At 41.1% G+C, this 21,452-nt stretch overlaps 1 protein-coding gene across 10 annotated transcripts in view; it reads left to right on the top strand.

Annotated features, from left to right (window-relative positions):
• DNM3 (dynamin 3) overlaps window positions 1-21,452 on the top strand; it is a 171,939-nt gene that overhangs the window by 112,295 nt on the left and 38,192 nt on the right. For 8 of the 10 annotated variants that reach the window (XR_001874952.1, XR_001874951.1, XM_017815672.1 and 5 more), the window contains 2 exons: window positions 3,622-3,733; window positions 7,609-7,620. Coding sequence is in view for 8 of the 10 variants with exons in the window: in XM_017815672.1 (XP_017671161.1) it covers window positions 3,622-3,733; window positions 7,609-7,620 (124 nt within the window). In the remaining 2 variants the exon portion in view is untranslated. The remainder of the gene's footprint in view (window positions 1-3,621; window positions 3,734-7,608; window positions 7,621-21,452) is intronic. The other 2 variants (XM_017815673.1, XM_017815667.1) reach the window with 1 other exon arrangement.

The raw sequence follows: 21,452 nt of genomic DNA, 5'->3' as shown, positions 1-21,452 counted from the left end.
GGATTCTTTTGTGATAGGAGGAGTTAAAGAAATACCTCTGGACAATGTAAAGGTCCTTTCTGCAAGGCCATGAAACATGTGGGGGAAAGGAATTCAGTCTACTGGAAACCAAGGTGTTAATAAAGTGAAGAAGTTGTAGGGTAAGCAAAGTTACAGCTGGGGGTCTGCTGGACTTTGAAGTAATGGGCTTGGCCAAGAGAAGGCATGTCCTGACTGTGGAACTGTTCTGGAGTTGGAACTGATGCTTTTAGCCCAACTGTCTGTTCATCTCCATAAGCAATTGTGTTGTATTTTTTCTGGAATGCAGTTCCAAGTTGAGGTTTATTTATCTAGACTATAATAAAATCTGCAGATAACAAATGATAACCCTTTGTATTTTTCGCTCTGGAAAAATGCAATATTATGTTGGTTTCCAGTAGTGCCACTATAGATATATTTTCATGTATTATGCATGATATAAAATTACAATGGCGAGACTCTACAGGAGGAAGTGGTAGGTCGATGTGGTATATGCATATAACTTTGCACAGTTTTCCCATTTCTGTGTTCACATTTAAAAAATGTTAAATATTCAAGGGAAATATTACACAGAAATAATACTTCTAGGCATGTTCCCATTTATTGTATCTGTTTTGTTTCTGAAGTCCCTTAGGTTATAAATATCAATAAGATTTGTATTGTTGAGAGCTCATCCTTTTGGTTTCTGGTATCCTGTGTTCTATCATTCTCTTTGATGTATAACATCCCATTTAGCTGCTATAGAGATGACAATGAGAACATGACTTCACAGTATTCCATATGGAGTAGGTAGGTGAGGACTGAGTAGTAACTGTTTCTGTGCTGATATCTTCAGCAATTTTAAGAAGTGGGAGAGAGAAGAAAACAGAAAATCTGAATTGTTTTCAAGAACGTTTTTACAGCTTTCCATGAGATGCCAGTGGATTCCTAATGAGTAAAACATGTTAATATGTTTTTGTAAGATTCCACTGGTAACAGAAAAAGGACACACTTTTTTCAGAAGTTACTTTGGCTTTTTTTTTTTTTTCATTTGAAAAGTTCCTGTGCCTATCAGCCTTTCTGGAAGAAAGAATGGCAGAGGAAGTCTAGTAGCAAGGAAGCTACTAAGAGAGGCAAGCATCCCTTACTGTAAGATTCCTATGAGTTCTGGCTCAGGGCGTGCATCCCTCGGTTCCTCTCATGTGCTGAAAGTCGTGCCTGTGGCAGTGGAGTAGAATTAGCTCCACTAAAGTTGTGGAACTCTCAGATACTACAGGGAGAAGGGCCTTAGACAGCTGGAGGCATCAGCTGCTTGGCCATGAGGTGTCTCTAGACCTAGGAAAAGTCTTGATACAGAGGCAGGAATGCAAGACTGTCAGCTCCTCCTGTACCAAGCGGTTGCCTAAAATCCCTGCTCGTACAGCTACGCTTGTTGTAGCAAGTCACAAAATGCCAAAAAGTGTAATATATGACATGACAGTCCTGAAACAATGTTTTTACAAGCTGGTGTCATGTTGTTTTGCTCTTGCAGATAAGTGTTTTTGGAACTTCCCTATCACTATGTTTTACAGCCTTTATTTGCTCTATTGTTATTTTTAGTCATCTTTTCTGAGAGTACCATTTCACCATTTCAGCTTCCTATTTTTTCAAAGTTATAGCTGCTTCGTTAACTTAGCCAAAAAGCTTATCTCAGTACAAGCTTCTCCTAACAATAAATTAAAGCATTTTCTTTTCTGGCAATTTCATTATGCTTCTCTCTTTTTTTTTTTTTTTTAATTGAGTTCTTTGTATTGTTCAGCAAATGTTGACTCAGAGTTTCACAATATTGCAAATTGAATAAAATTTGGGTGTTTTGTCATCAGTTTAAGGTAATGACATCTGAGGAGGTCATCCAGGCTATTATTTGCATTAAGGCAGGATTAGTACTTTTGGAGTCAGGGAAGAAAAAGGATTAATTTTAAATTTCTTAATCAATAAAAAAAAAATCCATAGAGCTTTCAGTCGTTCATACAGTCAGTGGTTTTGCCTAAACTGTGGGATCTGACCCTTTAATGTCTCTCTGTGACCTTGTGGGCTGTTTTCTCTGGGAAGGAAGTGCGGGTGTGCTCCTCTGACCAGCACTGAAACCTGCTCCGGTGACATCTCCAGTCCAGAGTAGTGCGAGCCTGGTGCTGACTGCTCAGAGTTAGCCATTGAAATTGGTGAGAATTACATCACCAACATATGGAAATCTGAGTATGTCCTTTATTGTTTTGCAGTTTTGAATGCAATTTATAAGCCTGCTAAAAATACCTGATGTCTCTCTCTTCAGAGGTGGGTGTGCTCTGGCTGCCGTACTGTGGTTTCATGGCCGATAATTTAATGATTAGGTGTCATGGCTGGTTCGTGCTCAGATTCAATTACACTTTTTTTACCTGTTTCCTGAAACTCCCTCTAAAAAGCAAGGCTACGAGCTGCCTGGTGACATTGTTGGTAAGGGAGAAGCACTTCTGTGAGTGGGAATTACATCAACTCGGTTGTGTTCCAGCAGTGTGACAGTGAAATCCCACCAGTCCCCAAATGCTAAAGAAATTTGTCTAGGCAGTGACAATAATAGCTTTATTTTCTGGTTCTATGCGTATTCAGTTTCTTTGCCCCTCAAAATATGTGGCAAAAATGACCTCTGTAGTTGCATCCCCTTGTCATTGCTGTCTTTGAGAGTGATCTCCACCAAGCCCCTCCTCCATAGTTTGCTAAGGGAAGAGAACAGTCTGGTTTTAATGGAAGGTTGACTCTTGTGCAACTTTTAAGATCCAGCAAAATGTGGTTTCCTAACCTTTGTCAGCTAAGCTTGTAGCCTTTCCTAAAAAGACTGTTGGCTGACAAATTTACGGTGATCAGGTCTGTGTATAGAATTTGAATTCAGAAACTAATGGCTAAACCGTAAGAGGAAAATCTGTTCTGTTTATTGGAGAATTTTCAAGTACCACCTTGCTATATACGTATTTTTCCTCTTTTCTCTTTTCTTCCATTAAGTGATTCCTTGTATTCATCTCATTATTTGAATTACCTGCAAGAGGTATTATTTAAATGTGTCCCAGTTTTCTTACTATGATGATGGACCTCAGAGGTTTGTTTTGTTTGTTTAAAATATCTGATTATCATTACTTTTTTTTTCCTCTCTTTTACTAATGATGTCCAAAAGCTAAAAAGGGCACATAATGCACTCAAAGGACTTAACATGGGAACAAGTTGTATCAGTAATTATTTTGGTATTTATTGGTTACAGCAACAATCTGTCACAAGCTGTGCAGTTATTTTGGCATGTCTAATGTGTTTGTCCTTTGCATCACAACAGCCTTTTTTCCCTAAAAATGCTCTGCTTTTGGAAAAGCAGGAAAATTGATTTTAAGTAGTTTCATGGTGCTTTTAGATGATTATTATTTCCAGAGCTGTGCTGTAGTGTTCTAAGATATTTTTAAGTACTCCATGTAATTATTAAACAAGCACCTGTCTCATAAACTCTGCTGTCCAAAACAATTACCAAGTAATTTCTGATCCCAAAAGATTTTTAATTTAAAATGCTGTGTGCATGATACGGAGTAGTAAAATGCTAGTTTTACAATGTGGTGCTCTTTGTTCTAGGAATGTTTACAAGGATTACCGTTTCCTTGAGCTAGCCTGTGACTCCCAAGAGGAGGTGGATAGCTGGAAGGCATCTCTGCTACGAGCCGGTGTCTATCCTGATAAATCCTCAGTAAGTTAAACAGCTCACTAGTTTGCCAGTAGCTGCTCTGTTTGAGTCAGAAAACACAATTGTATCGTCTGGGAAAACACCATGTCTGCAGATATCTCAAGAAAGGGCAGCCTTTTCATTGCACTGGTCTGTGGCAGTTGCGAAATATTCATAATGAAATATTTTAAGATCAATTTGTGCGTCAAACCTCAATGCAGGAAAAAAAAAGCAACCACAAACCAAACCTTCCAACATGTTTTTCATTGGATCTGTGTAGTAAAAGCGTTGAGCAATTTGGGGTTTCCTGAGCTTCATTGTTTCTATTAATGTTTTCTAGAGGTAAAGATGTGCTTTGAAGAGTTTATTCCCCCAAGCTCTGTATTACAGAACTGACAGAAGCATTCCAGGCAATCATGTATATTTATTTTACTGATTCGCTGCATGGTTTTTGTGTATGAAACACATGCTAAACCTTTCCAAGGGCTGTTTTACTCAGCTAATCATCATGTGAAGCAAATTGAACAGGATACAGTAAAAAAGCCTCTATTAATTCACCAGAAATGACAGAAAGTTGGGAAATGGAACATGTCCAGCTACCATTTCATATTTTTTGGACCTAGATTTCTTGATGCTTTACATCAAGTGAAGGTTTGAGGAGATATATCCAGAGGGAAGCCTGACTAGCAGGAAAATCCTGTCATTGGAGCTTTTGGAGTTTCTCTATTGCACAGTTCACCTTTCTGCTGTCAGGCTGCTGATGTGCTGGATTCCTTCAGTGGAAGATTTCGGAGAAACAATGCTTTGATTCTGATGGAATTTGTCCTTCTTCCTGGTTGTTTTCCATGGTCCCTTGTGTTCAGGGTCTTCTGCTGTCTTCTCTGTTCATCTTTCTCTTCCTCATATTTCCTTTGTACTTGTGATGCCTGCATGGCTTCCAGTACAATTCTGTCTGCATCTCCTCCTGCTGCTATTTAAGCAAACAAGCCTCAGCTTCCTCTCTTCATACCAGGTTTCATGGGTACCATCAGAAGATAAATAAGAAATCCTTGAACTGCTGGATTTTCCAATTATTATAGAAATAAACAGTGATTATGATGATGATGATGATAGATTTTTTTTTTTAAGGAGTAGTGAAAATACTCATTTAGCAGGAGACCTACCAGGTATCTGAGACCTTTAAAAAAATTTTAAAAAATTGCTGACTTTTCAGTATGTTGCCTGTTCCAGTAGATTGGTTCCTACCTAAGACTATCAGGAGTAATTTTTCAAGGATTGGTTGTGAGAAGTTACCTAATTAATTACTAGGAACAAAATATTGTATTGGTTTGGTTTTTTCTTACTCAAGTTTTAATGATGACGTCAAAATGCCTGTTGCTGCCTCTGGTTTAATCTTGTATTCTGTGATGGTTGTATCGTAATTCATATATTTGTTACTTTATCCTTAAATAAGACAGACTAGTTGGATTTCTAAACTTCTCTTCTGTCTTCCTGTCTCTCCCTTTCCCCTAAAAATACTTGGTATTCAAAATACATTTACAAAGAATTCTTGGTTTTGTTTAAAGTTGGTCTGTCAAAGGAGTCTTAGATGCAAGATGAGAGACTTCCTTGAAAGACAGAAGTAGAAAGAAGTCAAAATAAAGTTCTCCTTTGAGCTGGAATTATCTTTACATTATAAAAAGAGTGAATATTATTGTTCCAAACCCCTGTAGTTTGAAATTCACTCAGTAGTCTATCAAGCTGTTCAGGGGAGATGCTCAGTGCTACTCTACTCTTCCAGAGCTTTATTCCTACAGGACTAGAGGTCCAAATGTGGACTGTGAGTCTGCTGTTAGGGTTTTGAATTTTGCAAAGCAGAATCTAAAAGGCCCCAGGTACCTTAGAAGCTCCAGTGGAACCTAAATAAAAATGAGCAGCGTTTCATTCAAGTCCTATGCATGCTCCTCAGTTTCACACCTTCCTCTGACAATACAAAAAAGGCTTAAAGACAATCCTCAGTCTTCTATTTGCCTTCGAAGATTTAGAGGCTGTGTTTTTAAGTATGAGAGACTGCCAGGAAATGGCAGCAACTTTTTACTCCAGTGCTTCCCCACCGCTTTGTGATCCCGGAGGTAAAAAGGCAAAGAGGTGCCCAAGCCCCTTCCCAGACTGACCTTCTTGCTCGCTCTCGTGTGCGAGGCACAGCTGGGAACTTCTGAGTATCCGAGGCTTTGGCACCAGCAGTAGAAAAATTGCTGCTTAGAAATGAAAAATAGATGGGTATTGCTGTGGAGCTGGAGCACTGCAGCATGGGCTGGCCTGCTCCCTGGAGCTGCCGGAGCGTGTGCGCAGCCGGGAACGGGAAAGTGGAGCTGGATGCTTGCATTGGCAGCGCTGCTGCTCGTCCGCAAGGACCTGGTGTAAAACCCACAGCCATTGCCCCTAGCTGGGTTCCTTCTGCAGTGGCAAGAAAAGTAGGAATTTGTCACTGAATTAGAGAGATTTGTTCTAAATTCTCACCAAGGGCAAATCTCTCAACTAAGAATATTCATTTTTCTGCTGTTTTTTGTTGGTTTTTTTTTTTTTAGTAGTGCTGCATTGATTGCAGTAGTAATGGGGCTCAGTACTTGCTGTCACTAATGCAATGTCTCAGCTGCTAGTTTAATCCTGTAAACTAAGTCCAGGCTTGTAGATGTATAATTTTTATTTTTGCCTAAACAAATCTCATTAATATATTAAAGGACATATATCACCCCTTTGCTCCTTTTCGTTGCTTAATTTTGCCTGCCTTCCCTGGCCTGTGCACATGGCGATGCACACTTATGTTCATATATTCACTCTCTTGCTGACTATCTCTGATCACCCCTTAGTGTTGCTCCATGAGCCCCTGAATTCTTTTGCAGTTTGCCAAGTCACCTCTCCTTGCCACAGTCGATTTACTTTTGTCAGGACGTGGGCTTTGACAGCCACCCGGATAGCAATGAATCAGTGTTTTTATTTTTCCAACCCATATGCAAGTCAGCTTTCTTGATATAAATCACACTGTGGCCAATTCACTTTGAAACAGGATATCCATTTACCAGCTGACTTTACTGCAGGCTTTCTGGACTGATGCATCCAAAACCCTCCTTTTTTTTTTTTTTTTTTTTTTTTTTTCAAATGACTACAACTTTGTGACTAACCTTTCCAGACTCTATTTCTCAACTGTAGGCTGGTGTTTATTTTGGCTGGCTTCCCACTGTAAAATATACACTGTTCATGCCAGCTCATGGCAAAACTCACAATTAAACTAAAATAATAGCACAGATGTTTGTCGTAACTTGCTCTGCACGCTCTACCTTGCTAGCACTGTCCATTCCTCCTTCCCCCCTCCCATAATGCCATCTCCTCCTTATTTTTATTACTAATCTAAAAATTCAATATTTGCATTTTAAAAAAGCTTTGGATCATGAAACTTTCCATTCATTGGCAAGTTGTAGGGGGTGGCTGTCATGCAGGGCTCAGCAGACATGTTTAGTGGGTTGCTTTGCGTACTGGAAGCTCAGTATTACCAACACACGAAAATCCCTCTGGCTTCCATCCCATCCCTAGATCACTTCAGGCCTCGTTTTCTTCTTTCTCATATTAGTGTCCACTGACTTCCCAGGCGCTGTTCTGACTGACACTGAGGGAAGGAAAAGTGGGATCAGAATGTTTGTGTGGAGAGGAAAACATTTTGAATGTTTTGAATCCCTTGCAAATGTCCTGTGTTCCCCTGGAAGCTCTCTAACTACGGGATTCAGTGAATGTTCCCTGAGTCAGTTCCTCATTTGATTTGAACCATTTCCAGAACTGTACAAGTTAGGCTGAATGCATGTAAAATAAATGTATCTAATATTTCTTTTTTCCCCCCTCTTTCCTCCTTGCTGCGTCCTGCAAAGGGGAGCAACAAAGTAAGTTGGTTGTCCTTTTACAAACTACTTCTCTATCCTGTCACAAGGGTTTTGGCATGAAAATTGGTTTGTCTTGTGGTTCACACAGCTATTACCTGCATGCTCTTAACAGCAAACTGCTTTGAAAGATGGGAGTGCAAAAGTGTCTTCTACAAAAACTATTATGTGCCCTTTGTTTTAATTTTGGGGAAGGAAAAGTATTAAGTGTTGCTGAGTGTTGCTTTTTAAGGGGGTCCAGTAAGAATGATACTATAAAAGTGTTGGGCCCAAAGATTATGAAGGTATAGTAATAAAGACCTTCTGAGGAAAGGTTACTACAGTCTGGTGAAACTCATTACAGCTGGGTTTTTTGACCATACATCAAAGCTTGTATTAATGGGCAGTTATAAAAACCCAGCACTAAAGTCTTAAATAACAGATTTGCTGGTGTTGTTGGCTAAGCTGAACTAGATCAGTGTACTGGCTTTGAAGGTGCCTTAAAATGGATGGAGGAGGGTGGGGTCAACATTTGACTTGGCTTCTAGACCCTTGATGTGTTCCAGCTGGACAGCAGCAGAAGGGTGTGGGGTGTGGAGAGGGAGAACTGAAATATGCATGGTAGGGTTTTTTTGAAAGTAAGCAGCACATAAAAAGACAGTTTTGCTGATGTTGATCTGATAAACGAATAATACTGCGGTTCCCAGGATTTTTTACGCCATTTTTACTGAGCTTAAGAATGGAAACTGCACATCTCACACTTTGGAATGAGATGCAGAGAGATTTTGTCATACCTCGGAAAGGAGTTCTACAGCTTTTGTGCCTTTTTTTCCCCCCCTCTTTCCTCTTTTGGTATATTAACCCATAGGAAGATGAATCTGGAGCATCAAAAGATGCTTCACAGCAAATGTTGGAAGTAGCCTTTGAAATATTGTCTATAGCATTTCATTGTGAGCTGTTGGGGTATTTGGGAAAGACCCAGGTGGGTTTTACATGTTCTAAAGGTTGGTCATTTCTGTCTGCTTTTAATTTTTGCATTTGTAACCAGTTTTTGACCACGTCTGTCTCCACAGTGGCTGGGCCCAGAAGCACCAAAAATCTTCTGGTTTGTTGGCCTGCCTGGGAAAAGGGGCTCTTAGTGTTGGATGGGGAGGGGTTAAGAGAATTGGTGTATTGATGGCATGGATAGAGGGACTTCACATAGGAGGTGGTGTGAAATGTAAATGTTAACTGTGTACACTAAAATGTCAAGGTAGCGTTTATAATGTTTCTTTACGACATGCTGACTTAAGGCTTTGCTGCTGCAGTGGATGCTGGTCTGATCTCAGAGGAGGGAGGCTGGACTGTAGATGCTCTGTCAAGGGAAATGGGGATGGATGGGACGCTGGAGAGCTCTTGGGGCTGGCAGACACCGAGTCTGGAGGTCAGGAGTTGTTCGGACTAGCTCTGTTCTCCAGAGCCCTGAGCTATGGGGCATCCCTGGGAGGTCAGGACCTGTTGAATCTGACAGAATTAGCTGCTGGCATAAGACAGGATACCCGTAAGCAGTTATAGGGCAAACCTGTGAGATGTGAGGATTGGAGAGCTCTTGGCTCTTCTTTCACTCTGAGGAAGGGCATTTCTTGCTGTAGGTTCAGAGAGATTCTCCCTCTGGCTCAGGCTGTCAGCCAGAAGGTAACTGCAAAAGAAATCTCCAGGAAACCATCCTGATCCTTCTCTTTGACCCAGTTCCTTCCTTGTAAGGATTCTTGTATCTTCATCTGTGCACCCCCCTCACCCTCCCCTTCTCTTTCACAAAGGTCATTCATGCTGGAGTCTGGAGGTTACATATCCCAATTAGACAGACTGAACTAACCTGCAGCTGCCTGTGGAGGCTCAAATCCCACAGTCTTCTTCTGCACTGGTGGCATGGAAAATGACAATGGGTAAACCTGAGAGGTGGCCAGACAGTTTTTGAGAACGGGTCAGGAGAAGAGAGGAATGGCTGATTGAGGTTGATGATGGTTTCTCAGAGCTTCTTATGCAACTTTATGCTACAAAGCTGCATAATCCTTCCAGACTGTCCTGGTACAGATTTCCTGGGTTGCTACCAGAGCTGTAACCCTCCTCCTAGTGCTGCCCAGTGGGGCATTCATACTGTGCATCCTGTCCTATGTACAGTTGTCAAGATCCTGTACTCACCCATCCATTCAGACTGTGGCTGCTTTTATACTTCTGCCTTTAGCTTTGCACTCTTGGATTTACAAAAGTAAAAATAAACATTGGAGTAATGAATCCCTAAGAAAAAGGGGAGGAAGGGAAGTGAAGAGGGTTTATAATCATCAGCAGACTAATAATAATTTTTATTTTTACATTTTATTGTTGCACAATCATTACTGTGAGATTTCTCACATGGTTAAAGATAAATATATCTTCAAAAGCTTTGTTGGATAAAATCTGTAAAGGGTCATGTCGAATGAGGTAATGGAGACCTACCTCATTCAGCAAGCACATGTTGGCAAGCCACATCTCACTAATATTAACACTGAACTCCACAGCCCTGGGCAGGGGAAGAGGGCAGAATTGTCCAGAGTTATGTAGGGCATTGTAGCTTCAGTCCAGGTACTGGAGGAGCTGAGAGCTTCTGATTGTCTTAAGACACCACTGTGGATTTGCTGCTTCCCCTGTGCATCTTCTTCACCCTCATTTATCAAAAGAAATTCATGAATCCCCTCAAAACAGCCCTCCAGATGCTGCTGTTTGAAAACAACATCTAAACCTGTACCATTCTCACGAAAAAAATTCATGAATCCCCTCAAAACAGCCCTCCAGATGCTGCTGTTTGAAAACAACATCTAAACCTGTACCATTCTCACGAAGTCTATCTTCAGTGAGCTTCTAACCTTGTTAGGTTAAAAGATTAGGTGGATGCTGTGTCCTTAGGAAATTTTGATTCCAAATCTCTTGGCACTCAAGCAATAAAACAGCAGCAATAACAACAACAACAAAAAAATCAAAATCCAAAAATGCCACTTTTTACTATAAAAGGTTACCTTTCCTTTGGCATCGTTAAGTCCTGAGTTAGTGAATCATTTCTGCTTGATTTGAAGGATCAAACACTTCAATGCTGAGCTCAGATTTGAGGAACTTCAACTTGGAAAATGAAAATCTCTTTAAATTACTTTTTACGGATAAAGTAACTGAATTTCTTGCCTTCTAATTATTTTGCATTGCTGTGCTTGCTGATACCCTTTGCAGAATGTGTAGAACTGAAGTGCATAAGTCCTATATTCACATCCCAGAGTTGTCACAGTGCAGACAATGTGCATTAAGTCCAGATGTCCTACTGTCTCTTGAGACAGTCCTGAAAAATGGGAACGTGGTGAAGTCAGGATACTCCTATTCTACCTACACATATGACAACATTGCTCTCAGTTCATGTATATCATGCTTGGCTGTTACCATGTAAATGCAGGTGTAGTGCCAGAAGCCATCAGTATTGGAATAAAGCTCTGATGCTTTCTTTTCCAAATTCAGCCATGTTTCTGAAGGGGCTTCAATTATCTCCCAGACATAAACTCTGACTCAGCCAGTTACTGGCTGTGATGATGCTCTGCCAGTGCCCCAGCCAGACTCAAACTGGAAGTGAGTGGTTCTGCTCTGGGATTGCTCAAGTCTGTGTTCGGGAGAAGTTCCTAAACTAGAAAAAATAAAGACTTGTTTGGGTTTGTTGAAAAGCAAACTGCTGATATGTCAGAGGGCAAAGCAGTGTAGACAGAAGTGTAAACTCTGCATTTACTGGGTTTACTTTTTTTAACTAGTGTATTTTAGAAAAGGAAGGCATTGAAGTCTAGGAAAAGAAGAATCCACTTCAGTTATGACTAAAATTGGTTTCAGGCCAACTAGGTTTAAAAATAACTTTTAAATGAAGTGTTAATTTTTTTTTTCAAGTGGGAAAAATGCCATAATTTTATAGACAGTGTTTCAGTCATTGCTTCGAACAGATGAGTTGGATTTTACAAGGCAGTCACGGTGTAAAGGAGCAGCCCAAGGGGCTGAGCGTGCATGCGCACACATGCTGGGTCAACAGCAGTCCAAAACACAGGGAGGAAAGGAAATGGCAGGCTGTTTTTCAGTCCCTTCCTCGCTGCCTCACTATTTCAAGGATGTGAAAACATGTTTCACATAAAAACTATCTTCTTGTTCTCCTAAATATTTACTAGTTCAAACAAAAACTAGACAAAAACCTTGTTCCCCAAACGCTCCTCAAGAAACAGAGCAGCCCTGGTTCACGTTCTTGTGAGAGTAAAATAACTGCTGGCACGAGAGAGTTAAAAATGTATAGGGAAAAAGAGGATTCGTAGGATTCCATCAGTTGCCCTGACTGTAACAAGATGCAGGCTGACAGACGGAATGATTTCAAAACCAGCCCTGGTGAAGCTGGTAACTGCTGATCGGGGCTGGGGGTTCAAGAGCTGTCACAGGGTTTTACGTTTCTGCTCTTAAATGGGGCTGCTGACATTAAGCAAACTCCAGGAAATTTAGAAATGAGCAAACATTTTTTTATTTCTGTTATGTATTCACGGTGGGCTCTTTACTGTGCTTTTGGCAAGGCATCTGCATATTGAAAATATTTTTCAATTCTTCATTCTTCATGGTGCAGCTACTTTTTGTACTACTTCCACTCTGATGAGGGATTTTGTTGAAGCTCTGCAGGAATGTGAAAGCTTTCTGGTTGTGAAGTTTCAGATCATGGAGTGTGAGTATCAGCCCCATTCTGGCCATTGTGAGATTTGCCCTGGGGAAGGTGCAGTGAAGGTGTCCAACCTGTAAGGATGCTTTCCCAGCCCCGGTCAATGAGCACTGAGAATTGGCTGGCGGAGAGGAAGGTGCTTCTGGGCTGTGCTGTACAAATCTCTGCCAGAAAGGTCCTTTGGACTCCGAAGAGCTGGAGTCCCTGTGTCTCCAGGTCTTGGAATAGTTGCAGTTGGAAAGGTCTGGTTGTCCCTTTAGCATAACAGAATAGGGTCACCCACAAGAGAGACTGAACAGTAGGGAAAACACACAAGTATCATAAGCCTTTGGGACAATCCTAAAATATCTTCCTTGTCTTCCAAGTCAGTAATTGCACAAAAGCCTACTGCTGAATAGTAATTAGGAGTAAATAAATATTCAAAACATATTTTTGCTGCCAAAAATGTCACCAGGCTCACCATTCCATAGCATTTACAGTGTAACAGGAAATGTAGTCATTGGACATGAGGGTGGAGAGCAGCTGGTGAACAGCCAGATACTCCTTTTTCTCATTTAGAAGAGAAAACAAGATGATGGGGAGAAACTGAGAGTTGTTTTTCCTGACTCCATTTTGGACTACAATGAAGATATGCGATGTCTAGTCTGACACATAATTCATTCTGGATTTCTTTAACTTTTCCTACCTATCTTGTTTTGTGGAGATAGGTTTATAACTACTTTCCATGTGCCAAGTCAGAATCAAGTCCCATGTTACGTGTGTAAAACCCTCCATTCTGGAGCTGCAGTCTCCACTTACGTAACTCTCCTTCCATGATGTCACGTGTTCTTGTTCTGCAGTCACTCCTCAGCTCCTGTCCCACCTGTTTCCCAGCCCCACTTGGTGGCCTTTGGTTGCCTTCCCTGTCCTCTGTTTGCTGTATGACACTTGATATATCAAGTGTGTGCCAGTTTTGCAGAACAGTGATTTCCCAGTGGGAAGAGCTGGCTACAGACATGTGGTGGTGTCTGATCAGTGCAATTCTTTGGTGACTTTCATACTCTTGTTCCTAAAACCCCTGTTCCTGCAGTTGAGAAACAAGTAGTCTTACTCTGTTTCCTTTCTTTGAAACTCAACCTCTGCTGTTCCTCTTTTATAATCAAGTTATTTGTAATTCAAACAGAGAATTCTATGTTATTTGTATGTGCTACTAAGTTCAAATAACATGTCAAATTATTTGGGTAGGTATAAGCTTAATGGTGGGTAGGTACAAAATTACTATGACCTGTAACATGGAAGTCCATGAAAAAAATTAGTCTTATGCAATGTAATTTGGTGTTAAGTTTTAGTTTGGTTTAATACTGCTTGATTTGCAGATCTAGATATTATTCCAGTGGAAGCAGGAGCCTTCATGTAGTAGAGAATAGAAGCCTTTCCAGCCACAGGCCAGTTGTCTCTAGCTGTGTGTTGCTGGCACTGTGTAGAAGTATGTAGTTGTTCACAACCACGGCCTGGAAACAACTGCTGTACCATAATTCTAATTCTAACTATTAAAGGTTATCTGACTGACTCAGATAGCAAATTCTCAGAAGTACCATGAACAAGATTGTCTTTAGCTCTGCTGTGAGGACAGTAACAGTATGGCAGAGGCCACCTTTTATCCACTTTTGCAGCTGCAAACAAGCAGGCATCCTCAAAGAGCTCAACCTCTCTTTCTCATCACCTGTGGCCTGAGATGTGGCTGCAAAAACTCAAGAGGTAAGTGTTCACACCAGCTCTGTGCACCAAGGAGCTCTATGGGCAGAGTTCCTTGCTGTTCCTCAGCTGAGGGCTTTGATGTACCAAACAGTCTGACTGAACAAGGACACCAGCAGGCAGCCTCAAACGTGTTGGTGCCTAGAGCTGTGGGATTGTACATGAATCAAAGCTGGTGTATTTGTATGTGGGCCAATGTATGTACACACAGGTAACCACTGTCTTACATAAAGGTAAATTCTTACCCTCATTTGTAAGACTTTACTTCTAGAGCAGTGGCTTCTGGTTATGGGCTCACTAATGATTTGTATGTTAAAGCTCAGGCTAACAGCGAGAACAAAATGCAGCATTGTCTGCAGTCCTTAACACCACCTTGGTGTGATAAAAATCAAGGCTCTTGCTTTAGGAAGCTCAACCTTTGGTTGTCTTTAAGTTTGAAAACATTAGCACTCTCTATGCTCTTTGTTATAAACTGCTCTGCAGGAAATACCTCTTTACCTAATGAGTGAATGCATGTGTTCAGAAATGGTTTAACTGCAGCCAGCCTAGGTCATGGAAAGGCTGGAAGATAGGCACGGGGAAATCAATGGTATCAGCTTCTTGAAGAGCAAGACATTCACCTGTTGTGACTGGGTGTGTTGTCATTAGTGTTGTGCGTTTACAGGGGACTGTTGGTTTTTTTTCTGTGCTTTCCATACTCTGATTAGTGTTCTTCTGAAACAAAGTTCCCCTTTTCTAGAAGCAGTCCTGGCATTGTCTGACTGGGGCTGTGATTTCTGCCCATGTCCTTTCTTTTATTTGGTTCCATCGTCTGTGTACAGTGTCTTTTGTAAGCCACAGCATGATGCCATTCCAGCAGCTGGTTTTAATATTGTGAACAGATACTATTTGTCTAGAAGCTACAGTTGAGGACCAGGATCCCATTTTATAAACCAAGAGTAAGAACATCATTCCTTGCAGTCGAAGAACAACATGAGAGAATCAGTGGATAATTACAGGACAGTGTCCTGAGTTTTTTGTGAAAGATTTGTCAGTAGCCATTGAATGCTTCTGGAAACAGAGGGGTTTGGGGCAAACTACCTGTTTGTCACTAGTCTGACCAGCAAAGGACATTTGTTCTTTAAAAATACCTCACTCTAACATCTCTTAAGTATCTACCTGTCTTTTAGGGACAAGGGTGATTAATTCTCCTGTTTTGATTATTTCCCAGACTCTCTTGAATTCCTCTCTAAAATTTGACATTAGTTCATTTGTGTCTGTCCTTACCTGGTGGAACTACTTCAGCTTAGAGTATGATTGAAAATTGCTCAGATGGGTGTGTTGGGTCAGTTGTTCAAGTGATTTAAATCAGTAATCCTTGTGAACTATCCTAGGTATAAGCACGCATATGAAGTTCTCCATGCTTTTATTTCAAAGGACGGTACCCAAGGCTGAATGAATGTGTGTTTTCAAAGAACCCTGGTTGGTGTCTTTGCTCAGGGATGCTGGATGGGTTTCCTCTAGTGTACATAACTATCAATATTTTCTCATCAAAATTTAGATCTTTTCTGATGCGTTTCCCACTGGGGAATTGCATTTTTAGGAGTATGTGTCTAGAATAATCCGTGATTATTCCTTCCAAGTCTGGATCTCTTGGCTGTTAGACTACTTCACTCTCCCTTCATTGACAGTGTGTCCCTGGAAGTGCCAGATTCTCAGGCAACGGTCTTTGGGCACCATAGCAGTAAAGCAAGGAAACTCAAATTTACAATGAAGTGTTTAAATACACATCTTTTCTCTGGTGAGGCTTTCAGTGTGACCTGTTTATCTTTTGTGCATTTTTGGATTTTCAGGCAAAGTCTTCCTGCCTACGCTCTTTCTAGTTGAGTCTGGTTGAATTCCAACATTTCGGATGTTGGAATGGTTTACTTGACCTAAAAAATGCTCCTTTTTTAAAGCAGTTACTTATACCTTATTTGCAGCTGCAATTTTCTGTGAGAAGCTCATGCTTCTTCAGTATCAGTGGCCTTTAGACTGATGTTTCATAGCTCTTTGTAAAACATGTTTCATTATCTGTAGAAGAGCATTAAGCTATAGTCGCAAATACCTGAGAGGTTGTGACAAACACACCATTCCTTCCAAATTCAACGCCCAACCGACAATGGAAAATTACAGTTCAAATATTGGTGATGCTACTGCTTTTGTTGCTGAGCATTTTGGTAAAAACACTGCTTTACTATGGTAACTTCACAGTCCCTTGGGAATGACTATTCAATGCTTTCAACCTTCTATTTTTTTTCTTGACAAATTTCTGGCTATATCCTGGAAAGTTTCTGGAGTCTGCTATGGTTCTACAGCAGCTGAGAATATGGGGAGCAGCATAAGCTAAAACGTGATCTGTTCAGTATGCAAAGGAATAACTTTGGGATGGGGAATTTTCCAGTGCAAATTAATCTGTGTTCACCTTCACACTTAACAAGCTAAAAACTCATCAGAGAGCGAGGTAAAATTGCTAAGAAGTTGCTCCCAAGTTTCCACTCTATCTTCCTGGACATCTGTAGAAACTAAGAGGTTTTGCTACAGAACGTAAGCTCGACTTGACACAGAATGTTTTTGTCAATATTCCTACATGGAATCTCCAACAGCAGAGTTTTTTAGTCAAGCTAAGTTCAGCTGTCACAATGTTTGGATCTGGTCATTTGCTGGAAAACCTCTGTGACTTCTCATACTTTTATGAACTTACTGTACTGAGTTTAAAGTCTCTTGCTGGAAGATATGCCTAAAAACACACAACATGCTTCCAAAATGTTGTGCTAATTAAAAAAAAAAAAAAAAAAAAGAAGAAGAAAAATAAAAGAAAAAAACTCCTCATAGACTTGGACAGAGTACTGCCCAGCCTGCTGTGTGTCTGATAACATATTCCTGAGAGGCTGTGCATGCTGCGAGCTTTTCATTCAGTGTCTTTGGGTGTAGTATGGCAGAATATTTGAGTCCTTAACATTTAGTTTTAAACAGTGCAGAATGCATTGAAATCCAGGTATTTATCTATCTTCAGAGTGCACCTGCATGTAGTCAACAAAGGAACACTTTCCAGTGCTGTAACAAAAGCCATTACTTTCCCACTTCTCCCCAGTTAGCATTAGACATATCATATAAGAGCTGGAGTACGAGGCAGACTTTGCAAGCAGCCACAGCAGTTCTTTTACTGGTTTTTGGGTTTCCCAAAAAGATCTGTGCTCAGTGCGTTGTTCTGCTGCCAGAGGCTTTATCATGTGGACTGAGTATTGTAACAGAACAGGCAACACCATCTTCATGTGTTTTTAGACATGTTATTTACTGGGGTTTCCCTGAAGAAAGCTCAGGGATTCTTTCCTTATGAGTCACTAACGAAGTGATTGTTTTTGTATAAACTTTCCTTCAGCTGGTTAGAGTTGGAACACAGTGTCTTGTGCTCCTTCTGGGGTCTGACTTTTCTCTTAATTTCTTTTAATAGTTGTTCCTGCAGCCAGCAGGATGGTTTGAACCTCGTGGCCTCCCCCCCGCACTCTCACTGAGTTCCGTAGTCTTGAAAATCACAGGTCTGGCCAGCAGAAGTGCTGGTGGCAATCACTGCATGTGTAATCCACTGCTCAGCTTTCTACCTTGTGGTGCTTTATCGACTCGGCACCTTACTTGTGGCTTAGGGAGGATGTGCTCTTGACGTCAGGCAAACTGGATTTGCATTTTATGCGCTGAAACTGTAATTTTAAAAAAAGTTGATAGTTGACTTCAGTGGCATAAAGGTTAAAAGCTGTGAAGTTCTGTGTTTCCATAATGGAAATCACTAAAGCTGGAGAGATGTATCCTGCTCTTACGTACCTCTGAATCCTTTCCCACCCTCTTTGGTGGCTGCAGCAGAGTGGTGCAGAGTCCCTTTTAATTACCTCCTTCCATGGCTTTTGATTTCAAGCCCAACTTGATGGCGCCAGGGGCTGAACCACAGGGAGATCTCCGGGCAAGTCCTGCCTGTGTCGGCCGCCTCGCCAGGCAGATGCTGCACTTCCTTGTGGGGTTTTTTTATTACATTTCAAATTTTTGAGCTGGAGTCAGGAGCTATGTTAAAATCCAGTAACTCTGTAATGCAGTTGTATGTGAGAAGTTCTGGGCTGTGGACACCAACCTCTGTTCTGCTCCCTGACCTCACTTAGGGGTATTTATAGTCTGCGTGTACATGTATGTAGTTATATGTATATTTGACTTCACAGGTAATATATTCTGTATTTACAGATTTGTTAAGATGCCTAGCATTATTTTAAGCCAATAAGTATGCAGAGTTCTTTGAGTCTTTTTCATAACCCAGGATTGTATTTCTTTATTTTTACAGGAACAGGAATGGTTTAGCTGGAATGAAAATGTTCATTCCACTGCATCATTAGCTACAGGCAATTTTCAGTTGAAGCCTAGCCCATTTTTCATGCTAAAGTTCTAGTAGTTTGACCATTAATCAACATGTAGGATGAATTTCTGGGGCTGAGAGAGCTTGCCTGTAATTTAAGATGAACTCTTTTTTGGTTTTTTCTTATGAAAGGAAGGTAGTTGGAAAATAAATTACATTTTAAAGAGTTCACCTCTCTCTCACCCCTTTCTACCATTCCCCTTCTGATAAACACCCCAAAAGTTTTCATTAGATGGATATGGAGTTTTAGCTGGAATAGCAGATCCTCAAGTGTGTCATTTGATCCTCCAATAATTCTAAAGCAACATTCTGTTGGATGAAACTTGTCTCTGACATGGTGACTGTCTCAAGTGTCTTTTGTACTGATAGTCCAGTTCAACTCGCTTTTATCACTTTAAATATTAATTTTAAGGTCTCGGATGAAGTTTTTCCTCCCCTTCTCCATTACCTGGAAGCTGTAACCAGCAGCCCATGGGACCATCAAGATCTGTAGTCAACTATTACCTGCCTTTTCAACTGCCTGCTCTTCTGACATAAGGTGAAAATTCAGAGCACTGATCCTCCAGTTTGGAGACAGTGATGGGAAAATCATGCTTGGAAAGGCAGGAGTTGTTTCCTTACATCGCTTCTCTCCTCTAGCCTGATGAGGCTCCCTAAATCGCTCTGCACAGACCTGTGGAACATGCAGTGCTTCTCCAGGCTCATGAAGAAAGTGGTCCAACAAGAGTCTCCAAGCCCAGTGGCTTAAGAGAAGTCTTCTCCTAAGGCCATATTCCTCTTTTCCCAGGCCCACTAAGCAGCAGAAGCAGCTTTGAGTTAATCAGTGAGCACATGGGAGTTTTTGGAGACCACTGCCCAAATATCTTCTCTCTTTCCTACCGGATATACTCCCAAGCTTGATGTGAGAGCTGATGCAGAGCCCTTTCCAGCTCGGAGACAGGGGAGTATGGTTTGGAATATGGACAAGGATCTTGTGGGGGAGGAAGGAAGAGAGCCATGTAGTTCATATAAGATGCAGAGTTATTTCATTTTAACTGTCGAGAGCTCTCAAAGGCTGCACTGATCTACCCTGTGGAGGTTGAGAAGCAGTTTCATTGCAAAATGATGATAAAATCTTGTTCCCGACATGCAGTTTCATTTGACTCTTAAGGAAATAGTGCAGCAGCCCTGGAAACAAGGGTAGTGTCAAGTGCTGTCTCTCACTGGAAGGCCTGTGGTCTCCTCCATCAGTGACTCAGACAAGATCACACCAGTACTGTACAAAATGGTGTTCCCTCTTGGATCTGCACTGCTCCTAACAGAGACTACCAACACGTGTGCTCTTTTCATGGCCACATCATACCAGTGTCTCAGAATTATCTGATGTCTAGTTAGATGTCTTTGGGCTTTCTTTTCCCTTGTTATTGCTAACTGATGAGCTCCCAGTCCAGCACAGCAGCTGTCATTAGTCTGTCAGCATAGAGCTATTATTTTTCTGGTTTTCCAATCCTTGAAGTTATCTGTGTCTTCCAGGACAATGTTCAATCTTCCGTTGTATTGACACTCCCTCACAATTTTGTCTTATGGGCAGAATCAAATTTAACTGGCAAGAGTTTGCTATTTTATTTCAGTAAGACTGATCCCTTTGACACTTCAATGAAATCCTTCAAGGCTGCTAGTTCTTCTTCCCAGATTATAATTTATTTATCTGTTAGAGAGTTGTTTTACTGCATCTTTCATTAATATTCATCTTTATAAACTTACTTGCCAGTCTCCTAAGGGTGTCACTTTGCTGAACCAAATACCTCTCAAGTTTCCCTTAGTCAGAAAAATCAGTTTGGCATGCTCTGCCATCTTTTTCTTTTCTTCTTTTTTTTTTTTTTTAAATTTTATTTGAAGTCTTTCTTTAGAACTATGTTCAAAAGCCTTGCATTCAGTCATGGTTTGACTAACAAGCCTGTACTTGCATCTATTTTCTTGCCATTTTATTGAGTGTGGGCAATGCACTCACTGTTCCACAGAAGGTACCATGCTGGTGCCTTCATGCTGTGTTTCCACACCCACTCCATGGAGTAGAGCTGCTGACTGCATATGGGTGTATATCCATGATACTTTTAGGAGATTCTGCACACTGTTTGGTTTGTTTTTTTTTTGAGGGTAGTGATTTATTCCCTCAATGCCTCCCTTCACATCTCCTGCCCTGGTTAGGAAAGAGTGATGATGATACAGTAAGGGTTGTTGCACCTGAGGGCAGTTGGTGCAAGAACTTTTGTCTGTGAAAGCTTGGTGGCCAAAATACTTTGCTCTGAGAAAACCAATGGAAACCATCATGTCAAATAGCAAGCTTCAGGGCTGATGACTCAGGTTTTCCCCTGCTCTGGTCTGGAGGACAAGAAGCTGCCCATGACAGCCATGAGGAGCTGGAAGCAGTAATGCATGCTCCTGTGACCCAGCACTTTCTCCTTTGATGTTATCAGTAAATTGCACCCTGAAATACAACCTGCGATTTCAGACCAGGGTCCTTCCTCTGTGCCTCCTTTACTGCTTCCCTGGCCACTGACTGGTTTTTGCTTTCAGGTCTTTTTGGTTTTGTACTGGTTCAATTCCTATTCCTCTTCCAGCTCTCCTAAACATGCAGGCATGTTCCCTCGGGTGAGTTGATTTGTTTGTTCACATCTCACATAAACCTTCACTTTCTTCAGCAGTGGTTGATGTGGTTCATGTGAACTTTGGATCACATGAATCCTTGTAGATTTTCTTGCCACTAACCCGTGACCCTGCACTCACACGTGGTATCTGTATGTGAGTGTAAAGGAGTACATGCAGTTGTAGGTATCTGAATTTAAATTGTGCCAGTTTATGCTGAGGTGTATGTCTAATTCTAGACAGCATTGGGCACAAATAAGAATTGTTTAATGTGGAATACTTAATTATCAATTGAGAAATCTGCACCCTCTCAGATGCCTTGTCAACACTTCATGTCTCAAAATGTGCAGT

The sequence above is a fragment of the Lepidothrix coronata genome, unplaced genomic scaffold (genome assembly GCF_001604755.1).
Source record: "Lepidothrix coronata isolate B3197 unplaced genomic scaffold, Lepidothrix_coronata-1.0 Scaffold52, whole genome shotgun sequence".
Classification (NCBI taxonomy): Eukaryota; Metazoa; Chordata; class Aves; order Passeriformes; family Pipridae; genus Lepidothrix; species Lepidothrix coronata.
This window is presented reverse-complemented; position numbering and strand designations above follow the sequence as displayed.